The sequence below is a fragment of the Clupea harengus genome, chromosome 12 (genome assembly GCF_900700415.2).
Source record: "Clupea harengus chromosome 12, Ch_v2.0.2, whole genome shotgun sequence".
In the NCBI taxonomy this organism is placed as follows: Eukaryota; Metazoa; Chordata; class Actinopteri; order Clupeiformes; family Clupeidae; genus Clupea; species Clupea harengus.
The window spans coordinates 22,765,812-22,791,492 of NC_045163.1; the positions used below are offsets into that span (position 1 = coordinate 22,765,812).

The 25,681-nt window shown below is 46.0% G+C and overlaps 3 protein-coding genes across 6 annotated transcripts; 2 read left to right on the forward strand and 1 right to left on the reverse strand.

The window, feature by feature from the left end:
- Positions 1 to 1,519: 1,519 nt before the first annotated feature.
- hwa (huluwa) lies at positions 1,520 to 3,341 on the forward strand. 2 transcript variants are annotated; one of them, XM_031577767.2, is made up of 3 exons: positions 1,520 to 2,267; positions 2,384 to 2,621; positions 2,713 to 3,341. In XM_031577767.2, exons 1-3 carry the CDS (start codon positions 1,707 to 1,709, stop codon positions 2,877 to 2,879), a joined length of 966 nt encoding a protein of 321 aa, XP_031433627.1. In that variant the 5' UTR covers positions 1,520 to 1,706; the 3' UTR covers positions 2,880 to 3,341. The 2 variants fall into 2 exon arrangements, with proteins under 2 accessions (XP_031433627.1, XP_012695318.2); XM_012839864.3 differs by having other exon boundaries at positions 1,534 to 2,267; positions 2,384 to 2,582.
- A 214-nt stretch (positions 3,342 to 3,555) lies between these two features.
- On the reverse strand, positions 3,556 to 7,838 carry atp5fa1 (ATP synthase F1 subunit alpha). The gene is made up of 11 exons (XM_012839883.3): positions 7,701 to 7,838; positions 6,711 to 6,789; positions 6,300 to 6,469; positions 6,008 to 6,181; positions 5,733 to 5,899; positions 5,282 to 5,582; positions 4,869 to 5,093; positions 4,678 to 4,785; positions 4,442 to 4,586; positions 4,110 to 4,260; positions 3,556 to 4,022 (listed from the first exon to the last, which is right to left on the reverse strand). Exons 1-11 carry the CDS (start codon positions 7,758 to 7,760, stop codon positions 3,944 to 3,946), a joined length of 1,659 nt encoding a protein of 552 aa, XP_012695337.1. The 5' UTR covers positions 7,761 to 7,838; the 3' UTR covers positions 3,556 to 3,943.
- Positions 7,839 to 20,644: 12,806 nt separating this feature from the next.
- On the forward strand, positions 20,645 to 24,874 carry LOC116222977 (protein transport protein Sec16A-like). Of its 3 annotated transcripts, none has more exons than XM_042709369.1 (7): positions 20,645 to 21,340; positions 22,326 to 22,435; positions 22,557 to 22,648; positions 22,878 to 23,085; positions 23,358 to 23,559; positions 23,705 to 23,852; positions 24,672 to 24,874. In XM_042709369.1, exons 1-7 carry the CDS (start codon positions 20,699 to 20,701, stop codon positions 24,857 to 24,859), a joined length of 1,590 nt encoding a protein of 529 aa, XP_042565303.1. In that variant the 5' UTR covers positions 20,645 to 20,698; the 3' UTR covers positions 24,860 to 24,874. The 3 variants fall into 3 exon arrangements, with proteins under 3 accessions (XP_042565303.1, XP_031434298.2, XP_042565304.1); XM_031578438.2 differs by having other exon boundaries at positions 22,878 to 23,073; XM_042709370.1 differs by having other exon boundaries at positions 22,881 to 23,085.
- Positions 24,875 to 25,681: the final 807 nt, after the last annotated feature.

Consider the following 25,681-nt stretch of genomic DNA (forward strand, 5'->3'; position numbering starts at 1 on the left):
CAGTGAGAGCTTCTAAGTTACTGACTAATGTGACTTGCTCTGTGAGAAGTTTATGAAACAGGGGGCTCTAGTGACAGACAGGGGACAAAGCGCCATTTTGACTGAGACCCTGTTGATGTTAGAGGAAGCCTGGCAGTGCTGTTCCTGTTCAGAGCTCACCTTATGTCGACCATCTGCACCCAAGGGAATGAAAATGAGTCAACATAAAAGCAGGACTCAATCCCTGCTGTGTCTGGAATGGCCACGAGGACATCTTAGATTAGATTAGATTTTAGATGTGTCGAACTGCTCATAAATGTATGACTTTTCACTAATGACTTTTAACTTTTTCTGATAATAATGCTTTGTTTATACACCTGTTGTATAATTGTATTCGTGCTTCATTCATGTTATGCAGACACATACGGGCCGGAGGTCAGGCGCTACTCCAGGGACTCTGACAAGGTGGAACACTCAACACACCAAAGTACCTCACTTTGTGGAAATTATGTTTTCTTGGTGGTGTCCAGATTTGTTGTGAAAAGGATGTTTATCATGGGCTAGGACTGAGAAGTGAATTTACAGTTCTCTTGATGTGTGCCCCGCTTTATTTATTTATTTATTTATTTATTATCTCAGAGCTCTCACGATTTATGGAGGCTTAGTCCTAAATTTAAATTTGAGTTTCCCCTAAAACCTTTATCTTTTATGGCCACACATTGATGATGTGGCTATACTTAGCAGACCATTCTGATATGCAGAAACATACAATAACACCAAAACCCATTATTGTACTACTTCTGTATTTCAAATGCAGATTCGCAAGCTTCTAAGAGGACAAACTATAGTCTGACATTTTTCACCTGGTGGTGGACTGGCCAAATAGAAAAAGGCTAATCCAGATAGAGCAGTACTGCCTCCTAGTGACACACTACTATACTGTTGAACCTCTTACTAGCTTCAGTGGGTAATATATGGGTATGATTCCTGCACATTACTGTGATACTTCTTTACCCACTTCCCAGAAAATCGAATTATCATTGCACTTAAAAAAGATAATAGCTAGACAAGCCTACACGAGAATACGGAGATTGATACTGAGAAAAAAAACATTCTTACTTATTGACAAATCTCTTTACTATGCAATATAACATTTAGGTTTTCTAAAGACTTGTTTGGGCGATGCTGAACTGACTGGGTATATCAGAACAACTGCTTAAATAATGGGCTACTTAAAGTAAAATTAGTAGGCTAGTTGCTAAAGCCAAAAAGTGAGGGTTGAGTCATGGTTGCTTTTACAGAGAACCTCCTTGAAGATTCAAGAGCAAAGAGCAACAAAAATGGGTGTGGTTTAATTAGACGATAATTGCAGTCAGATCTTTCTCAATTACTGGCTTGAGGAAAGATGGCAAAGCTAAATTTGCTAGCAAGTAAGCAACACAGAGCGTTGGGCACAGATACGCAGATGAATAGTATCATCTACTGCCGTTACTTTTCGAATATAGATATGATTAAAGTACATATTGGCGAAATCGATAGGATTTCGATTGAGGAATCATGTTGGAAACGGGCTATACCACACCCGTCAGCTGCAGCACCTGCCGAAGCTCTATTTGATGGAATGAGTTCGTTTTACACACCTGTGTTCTGTACCATGAGTAATCGTACGTCAATCACAATTACCTTCAATCATTTCACCATCAATTCAGTGATATGAAAAGTCTGAAATGGATCAACCAGTGTCTGCGACACCTCAAGTGACGGCAAACATTCCGGGTTTGACTGTAGTCATTATTCTTCTCGTGCCGTGTTTACTGCTCGTGCTGCTACTCAACTGCCTGTTGCTTGGACACAAATTGCTTCTTTTAGCTAGAGCTAGGACACGAGTTCGCACGAGTTCACGGTGCTCACTGCTCCAATCCACGCGTCAAAGGGTTTCCCACTTTACAGATGGACCGTCATTCTCGTATCCGAATGGGAGGACTAATGGCCCTGTGTCCAGACCGATTTTGGTCATGCCCGTCACATCATCGCTTACCTCGTCACAGGAGCGTGTGGCGGGGTGTCGGCGTTCTACGCAACCAGACGGAGCCACTTGCGCCGGCTCTGGCTCTCTGCCTGCGCCAAGCACGTTCTTGGCTGCAATGTCAACCGGCCTGCCACGTCGGGCACGTGCATATTTTAGCAAGCCTGTAAAGTGGCGAAGAATACCTCTGGAGCCTACACACTCCAGTGATTCAGACGTAGAACGTCCCAACACTGTACCTCCAAACTCTCCTGTTCCAGGGGTAAGGATTCTAGACCTACAGTGTGTTGGTAAAACATTGGTGAGTACTAATCTCCGATAAGTCATGTTAACTGGTTTGTGTGTGTGTGTGTGTGTGTGTGTGTGTGTGTGTTGCAGTGTTTTGGGCCCCTGCGCCAGAGCAGCATCGTGGAAGTCCACAGTGATGTGGAGCTTGGATCTGTGGATCAGGTATATATGGAGTGTGAGGTTGCCAGCAACATCCCGCCAGAGAACTCCTATTTCATTGCGTCCACAGGATCCTCTGGATGCTCTGCTGTAGGACCTGGACTGGACAGCGACTTTGGCGCAAGCGCAGGCAAGGGGCATGGCAGGTCTTCCACTTGTCAGGGTCTGGGTAACAGATATACAACCATTTTGACTCGGAACACCCTCCCCTACTGATTAAGATGTACTGGGGTGTATTTCTGAGGTTTGTTTTTCTGCAGGTGTGTCTCTGCGTATCTTGTCAGCAGACAGCGAGGCTATGGGCTGTGGACTGTGGGCGTCAGCGTTGGAGTGGGATTACTACAACCCCAGCTACATCACACAAAACCAGCTGCGGCCTCCGCGCACACATGCCCCCAGCATAGCCCCCAAACAGTACTGGATCTGATCGTTTGACCAGTCTTGGCCTCAGATTTACACTGCTTTATAAAGGGTCATCACAATACACTTGCACCCACACTTACACACTGCTGATGGCTGCAGTAACACCTGTCACTCGCTATGCATGTTAAACCTACACCTCTCACTCACATCACTTTTTGTTGTTGTTCTCAAGCACTATTTTGTTGACTCCAGTTCCATCACTGTTTACTAGACACTGCATTTGTGTATTTCACGAGAGGCATGCCATTGAGTTCACTTATTACTGTCTTCAACTCATGTTTTTTTTTTTGAGGGCAAGTTAATTTATTCTGTTACTGTTTCACATTCACATCAAATATCCCTAAAAGGGATTTTGTAATAAACCTGATTTCATGTTTATATTAAATATTTATTTAGTAAATTGGCTTATTCAAGTTTTTTGCCTTACCACACAGCAAGACGACCTGGGTTGAGTAAGACTCGGATGCGTCGACGATAACTAAATGGTTCGACAATTTTAGGCACTAATCAAAAAGGGGTGGCGTCATGTGGACATACGACTGAGGTCACAACACTGACACCTGCCCGTGGTGTCAGTTTGTCAACCTACACATTCTTGACAAACCCACAGCAAAGACCTGTACAATTGACTGGGGATAACCAGCCAAATTTAAGGAAAAGAAAAATTTCAATCAACTAGCTTTTCCGTTCCAGGCTTTTTATTGGGAAATCACATTCAAATGTACAGCATGTAGTAATCTTAAGGTCTTCAAGTGTGCCATAAAGACCATTTGTATTTATAGACCACAGAAGCCAAACTTTCCACCACATTCAAGAAACTGTATTCAGCACAGAGTATTGGAAGGTCATTTAGAACTTGTCCTTCGCTTTAAGCTATAGAGGTGATGAGTGGCAGTCAAATGCTGTGAAATGACTGACAAAAGCAATTATGTTGGAGTAGAACACTTTTATTCTCAGTTTGGGAGACTTCTGTACATTAAAGATCAAGTGCTGCTTATTTTTTTTGACGTTGGTAGAAACATAAAAGTCGCGCACTATGCAAATATGGACAAGACAAATAGAGGACACTTATTCAAAGCTGGACAAGAAAGAGAGGACAAGCGCCTTCAGCTTCACATCTGATGCCTCTGAGATCATACCGTCAGCCCTGAAAAACAAAATCACATTGGATCAGATCAAGGCAAAAAAGGGGTGGGGAAGGGGGAGAACCACACTAAATGGAGAACTCATTTACCTAATAGCGGAAAGCAGGTCCTGGTGCTGGCTAAGAACGTGCTGCAAGAAAGCGGACTCGAATTTTGTGATTTTGCTGGGGTCCATCTTGTCCAGATGCCCCCTGACACCAGCGTAGATTACTGTGACCTGCTCCTCAATGGCCATGGGACCTGCAAAACGAGACACATTGAAGTTAATCACCAGTGTATGGCTCATCATGGTGTTTATCCTTGACGCGGTTCAGATCTACTTCAGTAACCTTTCCTACATTAGTCCCAATACATATTTACAGGAAGTACAAATGTCCAGATTGTTTGTGATGTTACTGCATGTTTTGAAGTGTGTACTTACAGTATTGTCCCTGCTTGAGCAGCTCAGTCAGACGCACACCCCTGTTCAGCAGCTGCTGGGTAGCAGCATCCAGATCAGAACCGAACTGAGCGAAAGCGGCCACCTCACGGTACTGAGCCAGCTCCAGTTTCATGGTACCGGCCACCTAATGAATAATGCAAGGCAAATTAACACACGATCCTGACAGTCAAAACCAAAAGCAGCAACCTATGGCACATCAGGTTAAGAGATCTGACCTGCTTCATGGCCTTGGTCTGGGCAGCTGAACCCACACGGGACACAGACAGACCCACGTTGATGGCTGGCCGGATACCCTTGTAGAACAACTCTGTCTCCAAGAAGATCTGAGGAGGAGAACACACATCAGTAACCCAAACGCACATTCAGGACATGACATTTGTTGGAACGTTGAGGTATGAACACCTACCTGTCCGTCTGTGATGGAAATGACATTGGTTGGGATGTAGGCAGACACGTCACCGGCCTGAGTCTCAATGACTGGCAGAGCGGTCAGGGATCCACCCCCGAAGTTTTCGTTCATCTTGGCGGCACGCTCAAGCAGACGGGAGTGGAGGTAGAACACATCACCGGGGTAGGCCTCACGGCCAGGGGGACGACGCAGCAGAAGAGACATCTGACGGTAGGCAACGGCCTGCAAATAGAAGATGGTGTTAAAGTACCAGTCACACTTCAGCTTCACATCTCAGCACTGAAGGGCCATGATCCACCTTAATCCAACCAAAACAGCCATATGCCACACACACACCAACTCATCCTCAATCTCAGTTGACTATATGGGCCTATACTGGATCAGAAGGACAAGGACAGACGAAGGCCCACCTGCTTGGACAAGTCATCATAGATGATCAGGGCGTGTTTGCCGTTGTCTCTGAAGTACTCTCCCATGGAGCAACCGGAGTAGGGGGCCAGGTACTGCAGGGGGGCGGCATCAGAGGCGGTGGCAGACACCACAATGGTGTACTTCATGGCATCAGCATCGGTCAGACGCTTCACCAGCTGGGCCACAGTGGAACGCTTCTGTCCGATGGCCACATAGATACAGTACAGCTTCTTCTTCTCATCTGTTCCCTCATTGAAACGCTTCTGGTTGATGATTGTGTCAATGGCAATGGCGGTTTTGCTGTATAGAAGGGACATTTTATTTGTTAATATTATGACTTTAGAAACATTTAGCTTTGATATTAAAATGAAATACTGAGTAATGAAATAAAACACATTTTCAACAAGCTTTGTTCCACAGGTTGTGCTAAAACTGTAGCCAAAATCTTACCCAGTCTGCCTGTCACCAATGATCAGCTCACGCTGGCCACGGCCAATTGGCACCAGACTGTCCACAGCCTTGATTCCTGTCTGCATGGGCTCCCTCACAGAGATACGAGGGATGATGCCAGGGGCCTTCAGTCCCACACGCCTGCGCTCATTAGAGCCAATGGGACCCTGTGCACAAACACACAGTTAGTATTCGAGCAATTCAAATGTTCCTCTTCAGAATGCACAGACGCCGCTATATAAATTAATAAAATTGAAAAAAAAAAAAAACTTTACCTTTCCATCAATGGTGTTACCCAGGGCATCCACAACACGGCCAAGCAGCTCAAGACCGACTGGAACATCCACGATGGCACCAGTACGCTTCACGATGTCACCCTCCTTGATCAGTTTGTCGTTACCGAACACCACAACACCAACGTTGTCAGGCTCCAAGTTCAGAGACATACCCTGAAAAGAGATTTAACAGATAAATGGCTGCCCCTTCATGCAAATAGCTTAAAACACAGGAGGCTCCAGGAAGCCATGAAGGTGAGTAAAAGGTCACTGTGTCTTGCATTTAGCTCACCTTGAGGCCAGAAGAGAATTCCACCATCTCTTCTGCCTGCACATTCCTAAGGCCATATACACGGGCAATACCGTCACCAATGGACAGCACTCGGCCCGTCTCCTCTAGCTCAGCCCCTGTGTCAGCACCCAGGATCTTCTCCTCCAGGATACTGGAGACCTCCGCAGTCCCTGCATAACCATTCAGGGTCCAGTTAAACTTAACGCTATAGCATCAATAGCCTATAGCATAAATAACCTATGCTGACAATGTGACCTTACTGACATTGACTTCAGTGTCTAGCAGTGCAATTATGTCCAAAGCAACCTCTGTTCATAATGACATGGCCGACCATTAAACACAAATATTACATTCAACCGTCAAAGTCAACTCATGAATCTACACAGCAATAAGACAATCCACTTGGCTCACCTGTTTTCGCCGCCAGCCATGGGGTGGTGGTGTGCAGATTTCTGCCCCCAACGCAAGCAGCTGCGACATTTTTGGGGACCTGAAAGATAGGGGAGGGAAAGGAAGAAAAATAAATAAAAAATACTACTATTACCACTGTCGACAATTATTACGGTGGTTAGAATTGTGGTACGGTAGGTCGGGGTAAGGCCCTGTAGCCGTTGCTTATTTTCCCTAGCTCTCCAACGCTAACAGTTTGTATCTCAACAAGGTCTACGCTAATCCACAAGCCCAGTCAATCAGTTTAAAGCTAACTTAGCAATCTAGCTAACCAATCTAGCTAACCAATGTCACCTGCTGAACGACCCAATTCAAAGCTAAAGTGCATTACTTGCTAAGCTTAACACCTCAGAGGGTTGCCAACATCAACGTCTAAGTTGAACCAACCTTTAAGGTTAGCTAGCCAAGTTGTATTGCATAAAAATCATGGCGCAGGATAATCATCTACATACAGGTCACCCCACGTAACATAGGATAATGCAGCACTCACATTGTCAACTACTTAACTGCCATTTACAACATCCAAACTGTTCCAGAATGTTAATATAGAACACAGTGTCCTAAGTTAGCTAACGGTAGCTAACAACATTGCGATCAGACCACCTCCCACAACTGTCAGCTAGCTACCTAACGTTAGCATCTGACCTTCAGCATCAAATGTCATTTCAACCCAACTGATTGCAATGGTCGAACTGTTGAAGAACATTACAATACACCAATCGATGTCCATTAATGCAAAGGTCAAGAGCACTTCTTGATAACTTAATATAACCACGAGAAAATAATGTTGCACTGACAGACTACGCATGCAGCAGGCCCTCGGAGTGCAAGATGGCGGTCCGCGGCACACCGTCCTCGTCATTCAAGTGGATGACATTCATTCTGAGAAAACCTAATAAAACCTTCCCAACATGAATTTAATAAAACTCATATTAAATGTAGAATACTCACGAAAGCGGCTCTGCGGGGAAGGGTGCGGGCCAAAGCCGCAGCTACGCGAACCGACAGCATGATTCTCTGACACACAAGCTAGTATTCCACCACCAGCCGGCTGTTTAGTGAATAGCGGAATGAAGGAAATGGAGGACGCAGCAGCGGCTCATATAGAAAGGTCACCGCGACCCGGAAGAGCTTTTTGAACCTGTAACTTTCGTCCGACTTTATTTTTAAACATTAATGTTAACTACATGTAAACTATGTCGCTAACTACAATAGCTATGCAATATCGGAGCAGTATAGTCTCAAAGCAAGATAAGCCAAATTAAAGAGATACTGTGCCAAACAAACCGGCTCATTTCGGTTAATGGGAAATACGTCGAATTGTTTTATTATTTAAATAATCAGACAATATTTCAATGAAATTGTACATGATGAACACAACTATGTTGCCCTATATATGGTATTGAGATGTGAGGTGGGGGGGGGGCTCTATTTAGTCTTGTCTGTAGGGGCCTTTAAATGTGATCTCATCTTTGCAGAACATTAAACGCATCCTTAGGAGTGCAGTAGACTATAATAAAGTGGTTGACTGTATTGAGTGTTTGCACTTGTTTGACTTCATATACATAGCCTACAATTAATCTAGCTAACTGTCTGCTAGATACCATATAAGTAGTCTAGCCAAGCAATAAAGTGAAGAATTTATTGAAGTCTTCACTTCAATAAAGTGGAGAATGGCCACTCTTTAAAGTGGTCATTCTTCATAAATCTGGTACATCGCCTTTCTTTAGGCTACAATGGCAAAGCCATAGATCCTGCGAAATTGGAAACATGTTCTTTGAAACACTCGGCTAGAGATGTGATAACATTTGAGGAAAAGTACAATTTAATTAAAATTGATCCAGCTCTGAGGCCACTATTGTGGCAGCCTTTTATGAGATACAGTGGTGCTAGAAAGTTTGTGAACCCTTTAGAATTTTCTGTATATCTGCATAAATTTGATCTTAAATGTGATCACATCTTCATCTATGTCCTAAAACTTGATAAAGTGGACCCAGTTCAACAAAAAAACACAAAAAAAATTCTTCTTCTATAATTTATTTATTGAGCAAAATGATCAAACATTTAATGCTTTGTTGGAAAAAGTAGCTGAACCCCTACGATAATCAATTCATTTGAATGGTGTAATTGGAGCCAGGTGTTTCAATCAATGAGATGAAAATCAGGTGTGAGTTAAGTGGTCCCTGCCTATTGAAAAAACATAAAACTGGGTCTTCACAATTGAAGTCTGGTCTTCACCACACAGCTTTGTGGAAGTGTGCCATGGCTCGATCAAAGAAGATTCCCAGGGAGCTAAGAAAACAAGTTGTCGATGCTCACCAGGCTGGAAAAGGTTACAAAATAATCTCTAAACAGTTTGGGCTCCACCAATCCACTGTCAGGCAGATGGTCTACAAATGGAGGAAATTCAGTAACATTGGTACTCTCCCCAGCACTAGTCATCCAGCAGAAATCACTCCAAGAGCAAGACGTATAATATTCCAGGGGGTCACAAAGAACCCCAGGGTAACATCTAAGGGTATACAGGCCCCTCTTCCATTGGCTAATGTCAATGTTAATGAGTCCACCATCAGGCAAACACTGAACAAGCATGGTGTGCATGGCAGGATAGCAAGGAGGAAGCCACTACTCTCCAAGAAGAACATTGCGGCCCGTTTAATGTTTGCTAAAGGGCACATGGATGAGCCAGAAGGCTATTGGAAGAATATTCTATGGACGGATGTGAAGTAGAACTTTTGGTTTAAATGAGAAGCGTTATGTTTGGTGAAAAACAAAACAAAATCTCATACAAAAGGTGAAGACGCACACTTGAATGTCGTCATGTTTTCTACTAGTCAGATGAACCCTCCCAGAAACTGGTGCTATTATGTGAATGTAGGCTATACATAACTTTGTTTATTTGTTCATTATCAAAATTACTCTGTGTTTACTTTGTGTCTATTATCACAAGATACGTTTGTGATTGGCCGTAACCTCTGCCACGAGTTCTGAGAGGTGAGATAGTGAGAACCACTTTTCCTACTCTCCATTGATTTATATGTTTTGCAGTTCGATTAAAGCAAACTTCAAATTATGATCACTGAATGAAAATATAATTGTTGTGTTTGTTTACAATTTGACATCTTTTCTAAATTAAATGAGAGCATACCATAGGTTCACATTTACGGAAATGCATAACACCCTGCTGTTAAAATATGAATCAGTCGGTGTTCAAAATAAGTTTATGGTCTTTATTCATTTTGATTTGCATATAGCCGTGATCTCAGCCTCGATGAGGTTACCCAGATGGCCAGATCCAGATCAAGCTTGACCTAGATCTCCAAGGGCAAAGATGCCGTAACCTGAGTGGGGCAACACCACGACTTTCTTTACCACCACCAGCAGCTGACATGACGGAATAGCCCATGAAGCTTTGGGGCAACCAGGCTCTCCAAAGCTGAATGTAAAAGGAGGAGGGAACTTCGACTGGGAGACTGGTCACCACATTAAAGCATGCCCCACATGCCCAGCATTCCATAATGTGACTGCCACCACTGACGTTTTTGTCGATGAACCAGTTTATTTTACCTGTTAATTTATATTACAAAGAAAATATTGTTTCTGTTCATGCCTTTCTTGACTCCGGATCATCAGGGAAGTCCTCTCAGCTGATGTTGTCTCTAGTCTAGAGATGTGTCCCAACTGATCCCTCGTCCTGTCCCGTCACAGCTCAAGCGGTTGATGTAAGGCCCGGGTAGACCTCTCACACCGCTGACACAACCGGTCACCGTTGAGGTTGAAATTGGCCTTGTCAACAGCTCCAGTTTTCTGGTGCTTCCCAAATCCCATCACTCCATGGCTTCGGAAACATAACCTCATGCTGGACTGGGAACAGAACACAATTAAAGCATGGTCACCCTGTTGCCATGGTGTCTGCATCACCACCAGTGTTCCAGTAATGTCGACTTCGATTGAAAGCCCACTTGGCCATGTTCCCATCAAAATCCCTGCAGAATACCAAGATCTGAAAAAGGTGTTCAGTGTTGAACAGGCCACCTAGGTACTGCCACACTGTCCTTGGGACTCTGCGATTGATCTTTTGCCTGGCACCTCTCGCCCTTGCTCCTGGGTTTCCACTCTGTCTGAACCAGAGACACATGAATGTTTGGTTATGCCATGTGGGTTGGCTAACTTGCCATCTATATTTCAGGCATTTGTAGAAAGAGTGGAGAAATATGTGGGAGATGCTGCAGCAGGGATATATTCGCCCGTCTACGTCGCCTGCCTCATCCCGTCTTTTCTTTGTGGCTAAAGGCCGATATATGCTTCTGCGACTGAGTTACTGCGTGGCCACGCAGTCGCATCGACGGTCTCGTGAACCTGTATGGTTCTCCGATGGTTTTGCAATGTAAAAACCTCGTTAATGTAACTGAAAAATACGTTGGGATTTGCGAGGTGTCTGAGCCAGCTATCTAATGTTAGCATGCTATTAGGTAAACAGCAATAAAAACAGTTTGTTTGACTTTCTTTTGCTTAGCATTTTTAAAAGTTACCGAGAAGTAGACACTGTGCGTGTTATTGTAACTGAAAAACACGTCTGAGGGGATTTGCGAGGTGTCTGAGCCAGCTATCTAATGTTAGCCTGTTACTGCCCACAAGGCAAACAACTGGGCGATGGGTTGGACCAATCACAGCCCTGCGGCTTGCGTGCATTGTCGGATAGACAATTTTGGGAGAAGCACGCAAGAGGTTGCGAACCCCCCCGAGCACGACGCAAGGGGCTCTTGCGTGTCTTGCGTCACTGCGCAAAAGGCAGACCATAAATTAAGCTTCAGACAGATAGTGGTCTCAGGTCATGTATCGACTACAGAGGTGTTAATGAGGTTATCATTTGCCTCTAGTCCTAGCCACGATTGAACAACTACGCAGAGCACACATTTTTACTGAACTCTACCTCCGTAGCGCGTACAACTTGGTGTGGATGAGGGAAGGAGATGAGTGGAAGACCTCCTTCAGTACGAACTCTGGGCATTATTAATGTTTGGTTATGCCATATGGGTTGGCTAACTTACCATCTGTATTCCAGGCTTTTGTGAACGATGTCCCCTGTGACATTGTGAAATTTGTCCTTGAGTATATGGACGACATTTTGTTTATATTTGAAGTCCAGAGAACTTCGCATGTCTGTCAGGTTCTCACCCGCCTCTGATCCCATAAGCTGTACGTAAAAGGGGAGAAGTGTCTTTTTCAGTCAAAAATCGCCTTCCTTAGCTACCACATCAGCCCTTCCGGGGTCGCTACGGACTCAAATAAGGACACTGCTGTGACAGACTGGCCTGAGTCGTAAACTGTAAAAGAGCTGCAAAGCTTTTTGGTCGTTGCAAACTTTTACAGAGACTTTATTCTAAGTTTCAGTAGCCTACTATAGCCGCTTAGTTGACCTCACTTCTTAAGGTTAACCCCACCACTTGCAATGGACTGACTCCGCTCAGAGGGCGTTCACAGACCTTAAAAGAAAGTTCACTACCGTGCCAATCCTCAAACAACCCGATCCAGAGAAACAGTTAATTGTCAAGGTCGATGCGTCGGAAGTGGGCATCGAAGCGGACTTATCCCAGAGACACAATAAACCTTGTTGTACCACTGTGCATTCTTTTCACAAAAGCTCTCTGAGGCAGTGCGAAATTACGACATTGGTAACAGGGAGTTGCTTGCAGTTAAAGCCACCCTCGAAGAGTGGCAACATTGGCTTGAGGGCTTTTGTAGTTTGCTGACCACCCAAATTAGGAGTACATCCACCGGGCAAAAGAGAGAGAATCTATCCCGAACCTCCACCAGCAGCATGCCCCCTAAACAAGACCTATGTCCCCGCGTCGCACAGATGTCGCTTAGTCACATGGGCTCACACTACACCAGCCACAGGGCATCCAGGCATTAACAGAATCACTGAAGCCCTGGGCCCTGTTCGTCGTACCTCGTTTAGCAAGTTACCGAGGTAATTTTCAGGATGAGATAATATAAGTCCCTCTTTTCGGTTCGTCGAAGCAACTTTGGCTAAATCACCAAAGCAACACATCAATAAACTTGAACCTGCTCCAGTGCAGGCTAATTTAAGTGAAGCTGGATAAGCTTGCCACAAAAAAAGGAGAGATCCCATTGACCAAGGAGCGATATTAGTTAGATTATCGTTATCCGTTATTCCATCATGATGAGTTCTTGTATGAGCGCTACCGATTCAGCCGACAAGGACCTTCTCGAGCCATTTATTGCGAACACCACACGCCTCAGCCGAGCATTGACTGTCTCACAGACTGTATGCATAACCTTGCGAGTGGTACATTTCTGTAGTGTCGGCGATGCAGAAAACAAAGCACTCATAATTATATGACAGTGTTATTAGTACACCATAGCATATCATTATTGTAGAAAATGATTAAGGTAGACTCATGATAAGAATAGAGAGAAATACACACAATTTCTTTTCACTGCTTTCTTATTAATAAACTTACATTTAGTCATTTAGCAGACACTTTTATTCAAAGCAACTTAAAAGCAAATGTAAAAATCTTGCGATTACTAAATGACTCCTCTAAACAACTCTGCTAACCCCTGTACCACTGTCGCACATGTTGTAAACTATACATACATAAATATCCCCCCATACACAGCCCCATACACAGCTTCTCGTCTTGCTCTCGCCGCGGTGGCGGTGTTGGATTTTGCCATGTTTACACACCTAAAACACTTTTAGCAATTCTACTTCTCAGTGATTAGAGTAGTGTAAGTGAAGTACACAGAATAAGTGCAAATATACAATTAATTCACCAAACACTACACAAGACCAATGCTGCAGACTGATGAAAATATAATTTATTTCTCTCCATATCCCAAATCAGTCAACATGTCAACATGGAGAATCACAAAAAAACATGTCCCACTTTTCATGCTACTACGGTAGTGTGCATAACACTGTAAGCTCAGCAAATATCAGACAAACGTAAAATTCTGTATCCAGTACAGGTTACAATTACAGTAAAAAAAGAGAAAAAAAAAATCTGAAAAAAACTGAAAATACAGTACAGATATAAGTTGTTACATTTGAACCTGATGTCAGGTTTTCAGGATGCGTGCCAGTGTTGACTGAGAGACCTGATGGACATTATTGAAAATGGCATTGTCCGATAATGGCTTCAATTTTTCTGAGCCTGATAGCATTATTGGCCAAAACCATGTTAATGATCTTTCTCTTGCGTGAATATGGGCCCCCTTCCTCCTTTCAAGTTAATTTGATAAATGTGGTCCTCTTCTTCTTTGAGCACGTTTTCCTCCTGCGTCAGGTCTTCCTCTTCCTCCACTTCGACCTCAGCCTCTGGCACGGCCTCTTCCTCCTTCTCCTCCTCCGTGGATTCCCCCTCTCACCCTCACTCTTCTTCTCCTTCCATTTTGGTTGAAGACAGATTAACTCACCTGCTGCATTTCTATAGTGCTTAAACCTGTTTGGTGTGTCTACAATCAAGCACTCATGTGTTTGCGCAATTGATGGCTGTGTTTAACCAATTGGCTCATAGGTGTGGTAATTTGATAGTCAGTGCTTTCAGAATCAGAATAGTATTTATTGCCAAGTAGGTTTACACCTACCTGGAATTTGTTCTGGTGTATAGGTGCATACAGTTAACATAAAACATACAAACACAATAAGTAAATAAGCAAAAAGCAGGGCAGGAGTGCAAAAGTGAATGTGCAATGTGCAGTGTACAATGTAGTGTGTGTTAACATAACACAGACTTGAGGTGTGGGGGGCGGGATAAGAGTCCACGTCAGGTGGGGGTCCCGGCAGGCCTTGTTAATAAGGCCAACGGCAGCCGGGAAGAAGCTGGTTTTGTGGCGTGAGGTTTTGGTCCTGATGGACCGCAGCCTCCTGCCGAACGGAAGGACCTCGAAGAGTTTGTAACCCGGGTGGGAGGGATCGGCGACAATCTTACCTGCCCGCCTCAGGGTCCTAGAGGCGAACAGGTCCTGTAGAGATGGCAGATTGCAGCCAATCACCTTCTCGGCAGAACGGATGATACGCTGCAGTTTGCAGATGTCATTGGCAGTGGCAGCAGCGTACCAGATGGTGATGCAGGAGGTGAGGATGGACTCGATGATGCAGGTGTAGAAGTGCACCATCATTGTCTTTGGCAGGTTGAACTTCTTCAGCTGCCGCAGAAAGTACATCCTCTGTTGAGCTCTTTTGGTGAGGGAGCTGATGTTCAGTTCCCACTTGAGGTCCTGGGAGATGATGGTGCCCAGGAAGCAGAAGGACTCCGCAGTGTCGACTGGGGAGTCTCTCAGGGTGATGGGGGTATGTGGGGCTGGGTTCCTTCTAAAGTCTACGACCATCTCCACTGTCTTCAGAGCATTTAGCTCCAGGTTGTTCTGCCCACACCAGGTCACCAGATGGTCAATCTCCCACCTGTAAGCGGACTCATCCCCCCCAGAGATGAGCCCAATAAGGCTGGTGTCGTCCGCGAACTTAAGGAGTTTTTGGAATTGCAAGGAAGTGACATCTTGATATACTTCTGTGTGTAATGTATACAAGTGTGTTTAGTGTTTTGCAAATCACTGTGTGTATTGTTTTGCAAAAAGTGTGAGCTGACATTGTGCTTATAGTGGTGCAAATCTGAGCCGAGTTTTGCTCCTTGAGTGTAAGGTTGTGTAATACTTTTGATTTTAGTGTTTATTCAATTGTAAAAAACTGTATTCAAGTCGTAGTGTATGTAGTAGCCTAAGCAACAAGAATTGCATTTGGTTGATGAGGATAAGGCAATGATACAGGGAGCATCAACAAACACAAAGCAGAAGTGAATCCTGACGGAAGTTTGCAAATTGGACATTAATCTAATGTTTGTGAAGCCATGCTGAGTGCTGCAATTGTGTCGCGAAAAAGCCAGAAAAATTACTTCAGTAGATGTTGTGTTGGATGATCCAAAAATGCAGATTCAACACTTTACAGAATTACAGATTTACAAATGATATTTCATGAAAACAAGCAAAGTATGATGTATATTTACAAATTATAAAATATATATTAACAAATATACATTAATTTGCTCAAATCATAGAACGTTTATTGAAATGAGAACTTAGAAGTACGGAGTTCTGTGTTTGTGGATGGAAAAAACACATTTGTTAATCGTTGGATATTTTTGGATCATACATGGATACATGCATTTACAAATCATTTTGAGACATTATTCTCTGCAAAGTTTGCCACCTGTCACTGTTATTTTAAATCAAGCCCTTTGCAAACCACAAGAGGGCAATATTCCTGTCAATGAATTTCCGGGTGATGGGACCCAGGGTTCGAGCTTGTCAACCACAATTAAGTTATAAATATTAACATACAAACAGCCAAAATGTTACTTGTCATTAACTAGACACAATCATACTACATTATACTGACTTTGGGTATGGGACGTTATACATGTACTTTTCATTGTTCGAGTGCGAATATGACGCAATTATGTTTGGGCTAGTGACGTCTCAGGTACACGTCGCCTAGCAGGATGTGCTTGGCAAAGATGGCGGTTGACTGCCAGCCTCACTGCCCTACACATTAGTAAAAATTCATAATTAATCTTTCAGCAGATTGAGATTCATTTCTCAACAATACACGGGTGGTAAGCAGAATCACTTTTCAAAGACTTCTGTTTCATTCTGATTCCTCTCAAGTATGTGATTAAGTGGTAATTATCATGTCGTAACTTTAGCTAGCGTTGATAGCTAACCGGATAGCGAACTCAGGCTTGCTTTTTGCTATCGTTGTGTCAGCACGGGAGTTCACAATACGTTACATGGTTAGTTTGATTACTAGATCCTACTGCAGAAGCCTGTTGTCAAAGTGGAAATGAATGTCAGTTCCGTGTAGTTGTTTGTCGAAAGCTGAAATAGTTCGTAATGTGTTGATGTTGCTGATACAGTCCATGCGGTTAACATTAAAATATCAGTATGAATAGCTAAGTAAGAGGTCCTCTTAGCTATCTTGCAGGCTAGCTTACTGTTATTTGACCGGCAAGTTAGGTCCTTAGAGTCACACTTAACCTTCATTTCAGTCGTTGTTGTTTGACATGCTTGTTTTAACCTGACAACACCTGTCATTGTTATTACCCGGCAATATGAGAGCCTGCGGCAGATAGAACCTGCTATCTAACTTGTTACCTCTTTTGACATGGAGTGATGTCTCATATTTCTTAGCTTAGCCGGATAGCTGAGAACTAGCTACTAGCTGAACCGCTACAGCGAAAGCTAACCTTACTTATCTCGTTCTGATGTTGCAGTTTCTGGTAACTGACATATGGTATGTAGCTAAGATGGCTATGAAGGCAGACTTTTTGTCAATTCACTCTTGTTTTAGGCAATGTTGAGCTTTTAGAGTATATATTACTGGAAATGTGGAGTGGGATAATCTGTACTAGCCTGTTAAGGTGACGTTAGATATGCCTGTGCACTGGTAATGGGTTAGGTAGCTAAAATCATTTACGGTAGCCTCCCTGATTGCACATTTAACGTTTGCGCCCAAATTCACCCTTTTCGAGGGCTGGTGAGCAGTAACCAAAGGTACAGCTGTTCGATCAAGGGTTAATTTAGTTGGGTGTCAAACCAGCAGCGCTCCTATTGTGCGTTACACTGCAGTCGTGGCTATGTGTCATCAGCTAACAGTTAGAACAGCATTATTGTCAATGGCCTTAGACGGGTAGTGTGGTTAAAGGGGTGCAGGTGCCAACAAGCTGCTATGAGACGTTGTTTTTGAATAGTAACGATGTATTAGCGTTCCCAACCTGCATCGTATTCAGGACGCTATAGTGTAGAGATCTGCTATTGTTATTTTATCGATGGGCGTCCTGATACAGGCGTTTTCAAGAGAAAAATGACATTGGGTGTAAATAATTGTGTTGTATTTGAGGAGAGTATGTTTTGGACGTCAGGTGTATTGTAGCGATGGAGAGAACGGTTCAACTGTGCCACAGTTAAAGGGCTGAGAAGAATATGCGCAAGGCGGTCAAAACAGCGTGTATCCTGTTTGGAAAAGGAACTGAGTGGTGTCAAAGTCCAGAGCTAGATTATATGGCGTTCCACTCTTGTGTTGCATAATGATGTGATTCACATTGAAACACACATAGCAAGGCATCTTAAAACCGTTAAAAGGCCTATTTCTGAATGTTTGAAATAGCTGCTTACTTTCACCCTCCAACTTGCTGGAGTTACAACATTAGGAATTGACTTGCTATCACTCAGTCTGCATAGACCTAAACCTCATTCTTTCAATAATTCCACTGAGGCCCACCCTTTTTAACTTATGGCATTGTTGCCACCACATTTCACATGTTTGATTTAGCTTTAGATTGACTGGGTGTTGACCCCAGTAGAACAGGAACAAAGCCTTGTGCCTTGTCTTGAATGGTTTAGTTTCATTAAACAGGGAGTGAGGTACACATTTAGCAGAAATATGTAGTGCTTGAAGGTCCCACACAAATATATTACTCTTCTATACACTCAAGATGCACAGCAGCATGCACAGGAACATTCTATTTTCACTGTTCTTATAGAATTGTCATTAGGTCTGGAGCTGTATTTAGTTTTGAACAACAGTAGCTGCTTCCTTATAGCTATCTATAATAACAACCTTCTTTCACATTAGCCTTGGTAAACATGACATTGTAGATTAAACTACGAGCACACTAAAAGTGTTTGACTGAAGAGATTTATTCTATGTATGTTTCTTTCCATAGTGTGTGTGTTTGGAGTGGAGTGTTGAAGAGGTCATGCAGCCCCCTCCTCGCAAAACCCCTCCAAATGCAGTTGGTGGCCCTCCACCTTCTACAGGGCCCAATGCCTTTCGGAGGACCCGCCCCCACAAGCATGGGGCTGCTGCTGCTGCTGCTGCTGCTGCTGCTGCCATGGCAACAGCACCACCTACCCAACCAATGACTGACCCGTTTGCCTTTGGGAGACAAGCCATGCCTCCCATGGCCAGTAACCCTCCGCCTCCCAATAGCAACCATCTTCCAGTGCAGCACCCAAATACAGCAGCCTTTCCCCAGAATTCCCTGCTGTTGCAGTCTGCTTCCCCCTCTGCTTCGGGTGTGAGCGTGTTTACCCCACAGCCGCTGCCCACTGAGCAAGCCTACTTCAACTCCCGAGATCCTACCCCCTACGTTTCCCACAATTCGCCTCCAGGTCCTCCCCAGGCGGCCACGCCCCCAGTGCAAAGTCCCCCATATCAGCCGCAGGCCCAGCAGCCTTCGCCCTGGATGCACGACCACGGAAGCCGTCCTCCATCTGTACAGAACTACTTCCAGCCAACCAGTGACCACTCGCAGCCTTTCCCTCCGCCTCCCCCCGGCCCCTCGCCACACATGCATCAGCAGAACATGGGCCTGTCAGAAGGACTGTTTCTCCCGCCTCCGCAGCAGAACTCCTCGTCTTACGAGGCCCAGGGCTACCTAAGCCAGCCACAGGCCGAGGCTGTACCCTACAGCCAGCCCAGCGATGCCGGAACCCTGGGCATGTTTTTCCGCGGCAACGATGTGGAGAATATCGAGACGCCATCTGGAGATGCACAGATCAATGGGGTCTCTCACTTGCCGCATGCTCCGGAGCCGGTCCTACCCGCTGCTAGTGGTGTGACGGCAGGTGCCCATTTCGACACCGTGGAGAACTTGGAATGCGCTCCAAACCTGGAGGTGCTGCCGATCGAGCCCCAGGCACTCGTTTACGAGGCCGGGCCCAATCTGGAGACCCCAGACCTGGCCCCGCGCCCCGCTCGCTCGGCCAGCGTCTCGTCGTGCCACAGTAACGTCAGTCACCACAGCGGGCGCCATCAGGGCGTCATCGGCACATTCATCCAACAGGAGAGTGTCCGCCCCCTCGATCCGGGTGCCTCGCCTTCCGCGGGGTACTTCGAACAGATCGATTCTGCCCCTTCCAGCGAGGCGTGCGCCTTCCCCACCCCCAGCCCACCCAAGCCTGTGGGAGTGTTCCAGGCAAGCGCCAACTCCTCCTTCGAGCCCGTGCGCTCTCACACGCACCCGGTCACACAAATGCAGCCGGTGGCTGATCGCGCACGCGTGGTGGTGGAGAGGTCGGGTGGTGCCACCACCACCCCCGCTGCAGCCGACATGCTGCCCGGCAACCTTGAGCAACCGCCGGACGACCAAGAGACCCTGTTCCTGACCGGGACAGTGGGTATGGGCGGGGATCGTGCCCAGTCAGGGTTGCACAGACCGGGATCAAGGCGCTTGTGCGACAGCCCCGCCACCACGCTCTGGGCCCCCAACAACACGGCCAACCTCAGCGGAAACATTCTGCTGGCCCCCGCGGCCCCTCCCCTGGCCATGCCCCTGGCGACGGCCTCTGCTGAGGTCATCCAGCCCCCCGAGGACGGGCCCCTAGACCTGCAGCTCAGCAACAGGCCGCCCTTGCCCTCTGAGAACCTGGAGAACCCACCCGACCACAGCCTTCTAAGCTCCGCTCCTCAGGCAAGTCTGGGTTACGCCTCCCTGCTGGTGTCGACGCCCCCTGCCGAGGCGCTGAACCAGTCTGTGCTGATTGCGCCTCCCTCCTCCAATTACAGTGTGATTCCACCTCAGAACCTTGCCCATGCATCGCACCAGAACAGCTTTGCAGAAATGCCTCCGCCGGCACGCCCACCGTCTCTAGCCAATCCGATGTCGCAGTCGCCCCTTGCAGCCAATCAGACGCTGTTTTTCCCTCAAGCGCCCAAATGCTTTACCCCTTCTTCCAATCAAAGTCCACTCAACTTGGCGCCGGAGACCAAGGAAGCTGCCAAGCCCCTCCCTCTGCTCACCAACACCCAATCACTTCGAGGGGACAGTCTGTCCACGCCGCCGGCTAATTCCCAACCTCTACCTTCTTCCTCTGCAGCCAATCAGATCCAGCCTTCAAATTATGAGCTCCTTGATTTCTCTATGCACCAATCTGTAAGCTCCAATCAGGCGCCGGCTCCGCCTCTGCCGCAGCTGGCCAATCCAGCAGCGCAGGTGGGTAATGCTCCCGGTTCCGGTTTCTACCTGCAGGTAACCAAAGATGCCCAGCAGGGTACGCAAGGAGAGGGCGACGCTACCGCCACACCGGAGCGCGCCCATCTACCGAGCGTGCCCACGGGTGTTGCCCAGCCATCCGCCGCAGCCTCCGCTCAGCAGCCCCTCCCACGGACATCCTCAGCCACAGCCATGCCCTCAGCAGTGCCCGCAGTGGTGCCAGTGGCCGTGCCCACCCCTCTCCCTGAACCTTACCCTGTCATGCCTCCTCCAGCCATGCCTCCTCCCTCTATGCTTCCTCCTTCTATGTATCCTCCTCCTGCTGTTGCTGCCCCCCCTGGAGGCCCTCTTCCCCTGCCCCATCCCCAACCCCAACCCTCACCCCACGGCGACCCTGCCCGTCCTCCATCGGTGGCGGGAGGAGTTCCACCCTATGGGGCTCCCCTTCCTCCTCCAGGGCCCGGCCCCGCAGGGTACTATGGCGCCGGCTACCCAGAGTATTACGACGGCAGAGCACCATACATGCCAACCTATCCGGTGCAGGACCCCCGAGCCCAGCCATATCAACAGGTACAGTGTTTCAAGTGTAATAGTGAATGAACAGCTTGCCTTCACCATATTACAGTCTGTGTGTGTGTGTGTGTGTGTGTGTGTGTGTGTGTGTGTGTGTGTGTGTGTGTGTGTGTGTGTGTGTGTGTGTGTGTGTGTGTACTAAATGAGTGATGTGTGGTTGGTGCTCCCCTACGTGCTGCTTATATTACACATGTGACTGCTAAATGACTATCACATAACATCTGACTCGCAGCTGAACTGCCATCATATTACACCAGTCTGGAGGGACCATCATATTAGATGAAAGCTGCTTGACAACATACTTAACTTTGTTATGCAATAGTATATTATTCCACTGACGTGATTATTGATCATTAATGAGTATTATTAGTAGAATACTAGGGTTCCCTAGTCTTTTATGAAATATATCTATTTGAAGGTAAGCACTGACGCTTTTACCGAAGGGCTTATTGTAATGTCTACATTAAACAAATGTTAAGAATTGTATCAGATTGCCTTGCATCGAATCATTCCGTATTAAAATGTATCGTCCCTGAATCGTATCATAGCCCATGTATCTATTGGATGGTCTTACAAGGGAGAGATGCAGACCCCTAGTTATTAGGTATTCATTTATATCAAGGGTGGGCTTTCATATCCAGAAACGGCAAGTGAAACTGCATATTTTCAATCTATCTGAGCAGCTGTACATCTGATTTCATGCTCATGAATTGATCTCAGTCTTTAAACGATGAATTGGCCTTGTATGTAGTCTAGTATTCTGCTTCTGGATTGGATGGAAAATATTGCTGCCGCCTTCAGAAAATATTTCACAACCCCACCTCATTGGATTAAACTGCATTACTTTCAGCATTACTAAACACTCTCCTGTGTTGCTTGTGTGTAATTTATGGCATTATTTTATGTGGCATTGCTGTGAAATGATTTGCTTCATGATGTTGGCTTCGTTTTGTTTGTTTGTGTGTGTGTGTGTACGTTCTAGGATGACCCATATCGCAGGGCTGACCCGCGGTACAATCGGTATGAGGCCGAGAGGCAACCTGAAAGACCCAGCTCCCGCTCAAGCCAGTACTCAGAGAGGTCGCACTCCAGGTACACACACACACACACACACACACACACACACACACACAGACCCATGACGCCTCGTACACACACACACACAGACAGAAATAAAGGTGATAATTGACAGTTCCTGTCTGTGCTTCACCAGCCGACAGGGCTATGAAGACTACCAGCCCCCCGCTCGTACTGCCCAAGATGATTACTATGCAGATTACTACAAGAAGCAGTATGATTATGGAGGTAAATACGCACATTGAAATATTCTTCCTAGTTTTATTTGTCAGTTATTCTTACGTGTTTGTAGAGATCGCCCTGGCTAATATGTATTGAAAAGAACAAAGTAACTGATACTGTGTGTGTGTGTGTGTGTGTGTGTGTGTGTGTGTGTGTGTGTGTGTGTGTGTGTGTGTGTGTGTGTGTGTGTGTGTGTGTGTGTGTGTGTGTGTGTGTGTGTGTGTGTGATACTCAGCAGCACAAGCAGCAGCAGCAGCAGCAGCAGCCTCAGCAGCAGCAGATCGGAGTCGTTGGTATGATCCCAATGCCGCCGGCTATGACCCTCGCTACAGGGCATACTATGATCAGGCCTCCTATAACTGGTACAACTACAACCCCGAGGCCTATCGCAGAGGAGAAGCTCCGAACTACAGCTACCCCTACGGTCAACAGTACGTGAACAGGTGCATGGACATGAGGCTTATGGCTGAAGTCAGTACTGCTTATCCACACGTACTCCCACCCATTCACACTCCCACACACTCACACACTCACACACACACACACTCACACACACACACACTCACATACACTCACACACACACACACACACACGCACACACACACACTATACTCTCCTGAATACAGGCATGCTCTCACTTACTTAGAGGCCCGCTTTTACTGGTGGCTTGATGGCCTGGAGAGTTTGACATGTCTGTTTCTGTTGCGGCAATAGGCGGGAGGGTTATGACGACCCATATCGTTACTACCCCGGTTACGACATGAGCTTTGAAGAGGACTACCGGCGGCAGCGCGACCCCTACGCCGACGAGTTCGACCGCCGGAGCGTAGGCAGCGAGCGCTCCTCCCACAGCGTGCACTCGCACAGCGAGCACACCCACAGCCGCCGAAACAGCTTCAGCTCACACTCGCAGCAGGTGTGTGTCCTGTGCCACTGACTGGGAGTTAGTCTGTGTCTGTGTCTGTGCCACTGACTGGGAGTGAGTGAGTGTGCGTGTGAGTGTGAGTGTGAGGGTGAGGTGTTTTTTTGGGCATATGTAACCATCCTCTTTCCCCTTATAGAGTCAGGTGTACAGGAGCCAACCTGACCTGGTTGCCGCGGCCTACGACCCAACAGCGTCAGGCTTGCCCCTGGACTACTCCAGCTACAGTCAGTATCCCACGCAGCAGGAGTACACCGACACAAACAGCTGGCCAGCCGTGGAGCAACGTGAGTGTGTCTTCATGTCTAAGTGTCTCTGTATGTGCAAATGTGTAGTGTGCATGTTTATGTGAATGTGTTTCAGGAGTGTGCCTGTCAGTGTGTAATGTGAATGTACGTGTAATGTGAATGTACGTGTAATGTAATGATTTGTTGAGTATGTTGAATTATTATATGTAGGGGTATATAGTAGCCTGACGATGTCATACTCATAATTCTAGTCAGAATATGAGTCTGAGACCGCTCCGTTGGGCTGTGATTATGGGGCGTGTTTCAACCGAACTAGGAAAAAAAAGGCCTCTTCGCTCAATTGGATAGGCCTACAACCAATCAGAGCAACGTAGTATGACCATAACGTAGACCATGGGGCCAGCTGATACATTAAACTTTTACAGGATCCCGTAGGAAGGACGGCAAAAACATCTTTTCGATCGACAAATGCCTTGATCGCGTTTCTCTGTTCCTCTTTAAAAATGAATGTGCTGTCAATGTCTTCTAAAACAGACTCGAATTTCCACATTTCAGCTCTCCAACGGCAGCCATGTTTGTTGAAAATGAATTCACCCCAAAAGCTCTTTGGTGACGTGGTTGATTACGTTAGGGTTGATCATCTGTCCATCATCGTATAAAGCCCGCCCTGACAATTTGATTGGTCTATATCTCCTCACAGATTTTTGTGAGGAGATAATTTCTCCCCAACGGAGCGACACCAGACCGAACTTCCCGACCAAATAATTTGTGGGCGTGGCTAAATTCGTCTGGCATCCAGGCTAGGTATATAGTAAAGTCTATAATAAAATACTTTCTGGCGTGTTTGTGTTTCCATAGCACCCCCACGACCTCTGACACCAGAGAAGTTCTGTGTCCCCCATCGCTGCGCGCGGTTTGGTGCCGCCGGTCAGCTGATCATCGTCCAGCCCAACATGCCTTCCGCTGGGCAGCCGGCCCTTATTGAAGTGCACAACATGGAGGTAAACATGACCTCTGACCCTCTTCATCCCTTGCTGAGCTCATGATCTTGTTAACGGTTGTTGGCTCAGATGCCATGTGAGAGGCACTCACAGCCATCACAGCTGGTGTACTGATGCAGCGTCTCGACATGTACTCATAGCATCATCTCCCCGCTAGTTTAACTGGTGATTATCCTAGTAAGCAGTGGCGGCTCCTGAAAAAATTCTCGTGGGGGGCAATTTTTGATAATGATTAAGGCAACCCATTCAGTGGGTACATTAAGCAAGAAAATTGTGTCAATTTGTTGTTAGCTGATTAACTCATACAGCAATACCTTTTTGTCCACTAGATGGCAGCACACAACAGAAAGATTTACCCTCTAGCTACATAAGAGTAGCTAGTTACAGGTGGAAAGCTATGGAAGAAAGTTGCATCCAGGAGCCTTCATAAGCTAAAATGATGTGGCTTCACAATAAAATGATCCCACTTTTTCATTATTCACATGCCTCAAATGTTGTATGATGTAACATAGCTTAACAGGACACATGATATGTCCAGTAACAACATAAAGAAGGGGGCAACATATAAATCAAAACCAACAATATTTATTGACTGATCTTGAAAGTATTGGCTTACAAAACCAAAATAAGTCATCACATAGAAAATAACTCAGTGTTAGTGCAAGAAGCGAACATTCACACTGTGAAACCTATGAAAAGTTACAGTGGTATATAGAAATACAGACCGCGTTAGGCACTTCTCAGCCTGCTATCCACGATTTTCTTTCGTATCAATTCCTGGATGTAGGATTTCTCCCCCTTTGTAGAAAACCTGTTGAATGGATACATTTAGTCTAGGAGGTCCTGATTGTATTGTTGCCAATTTTT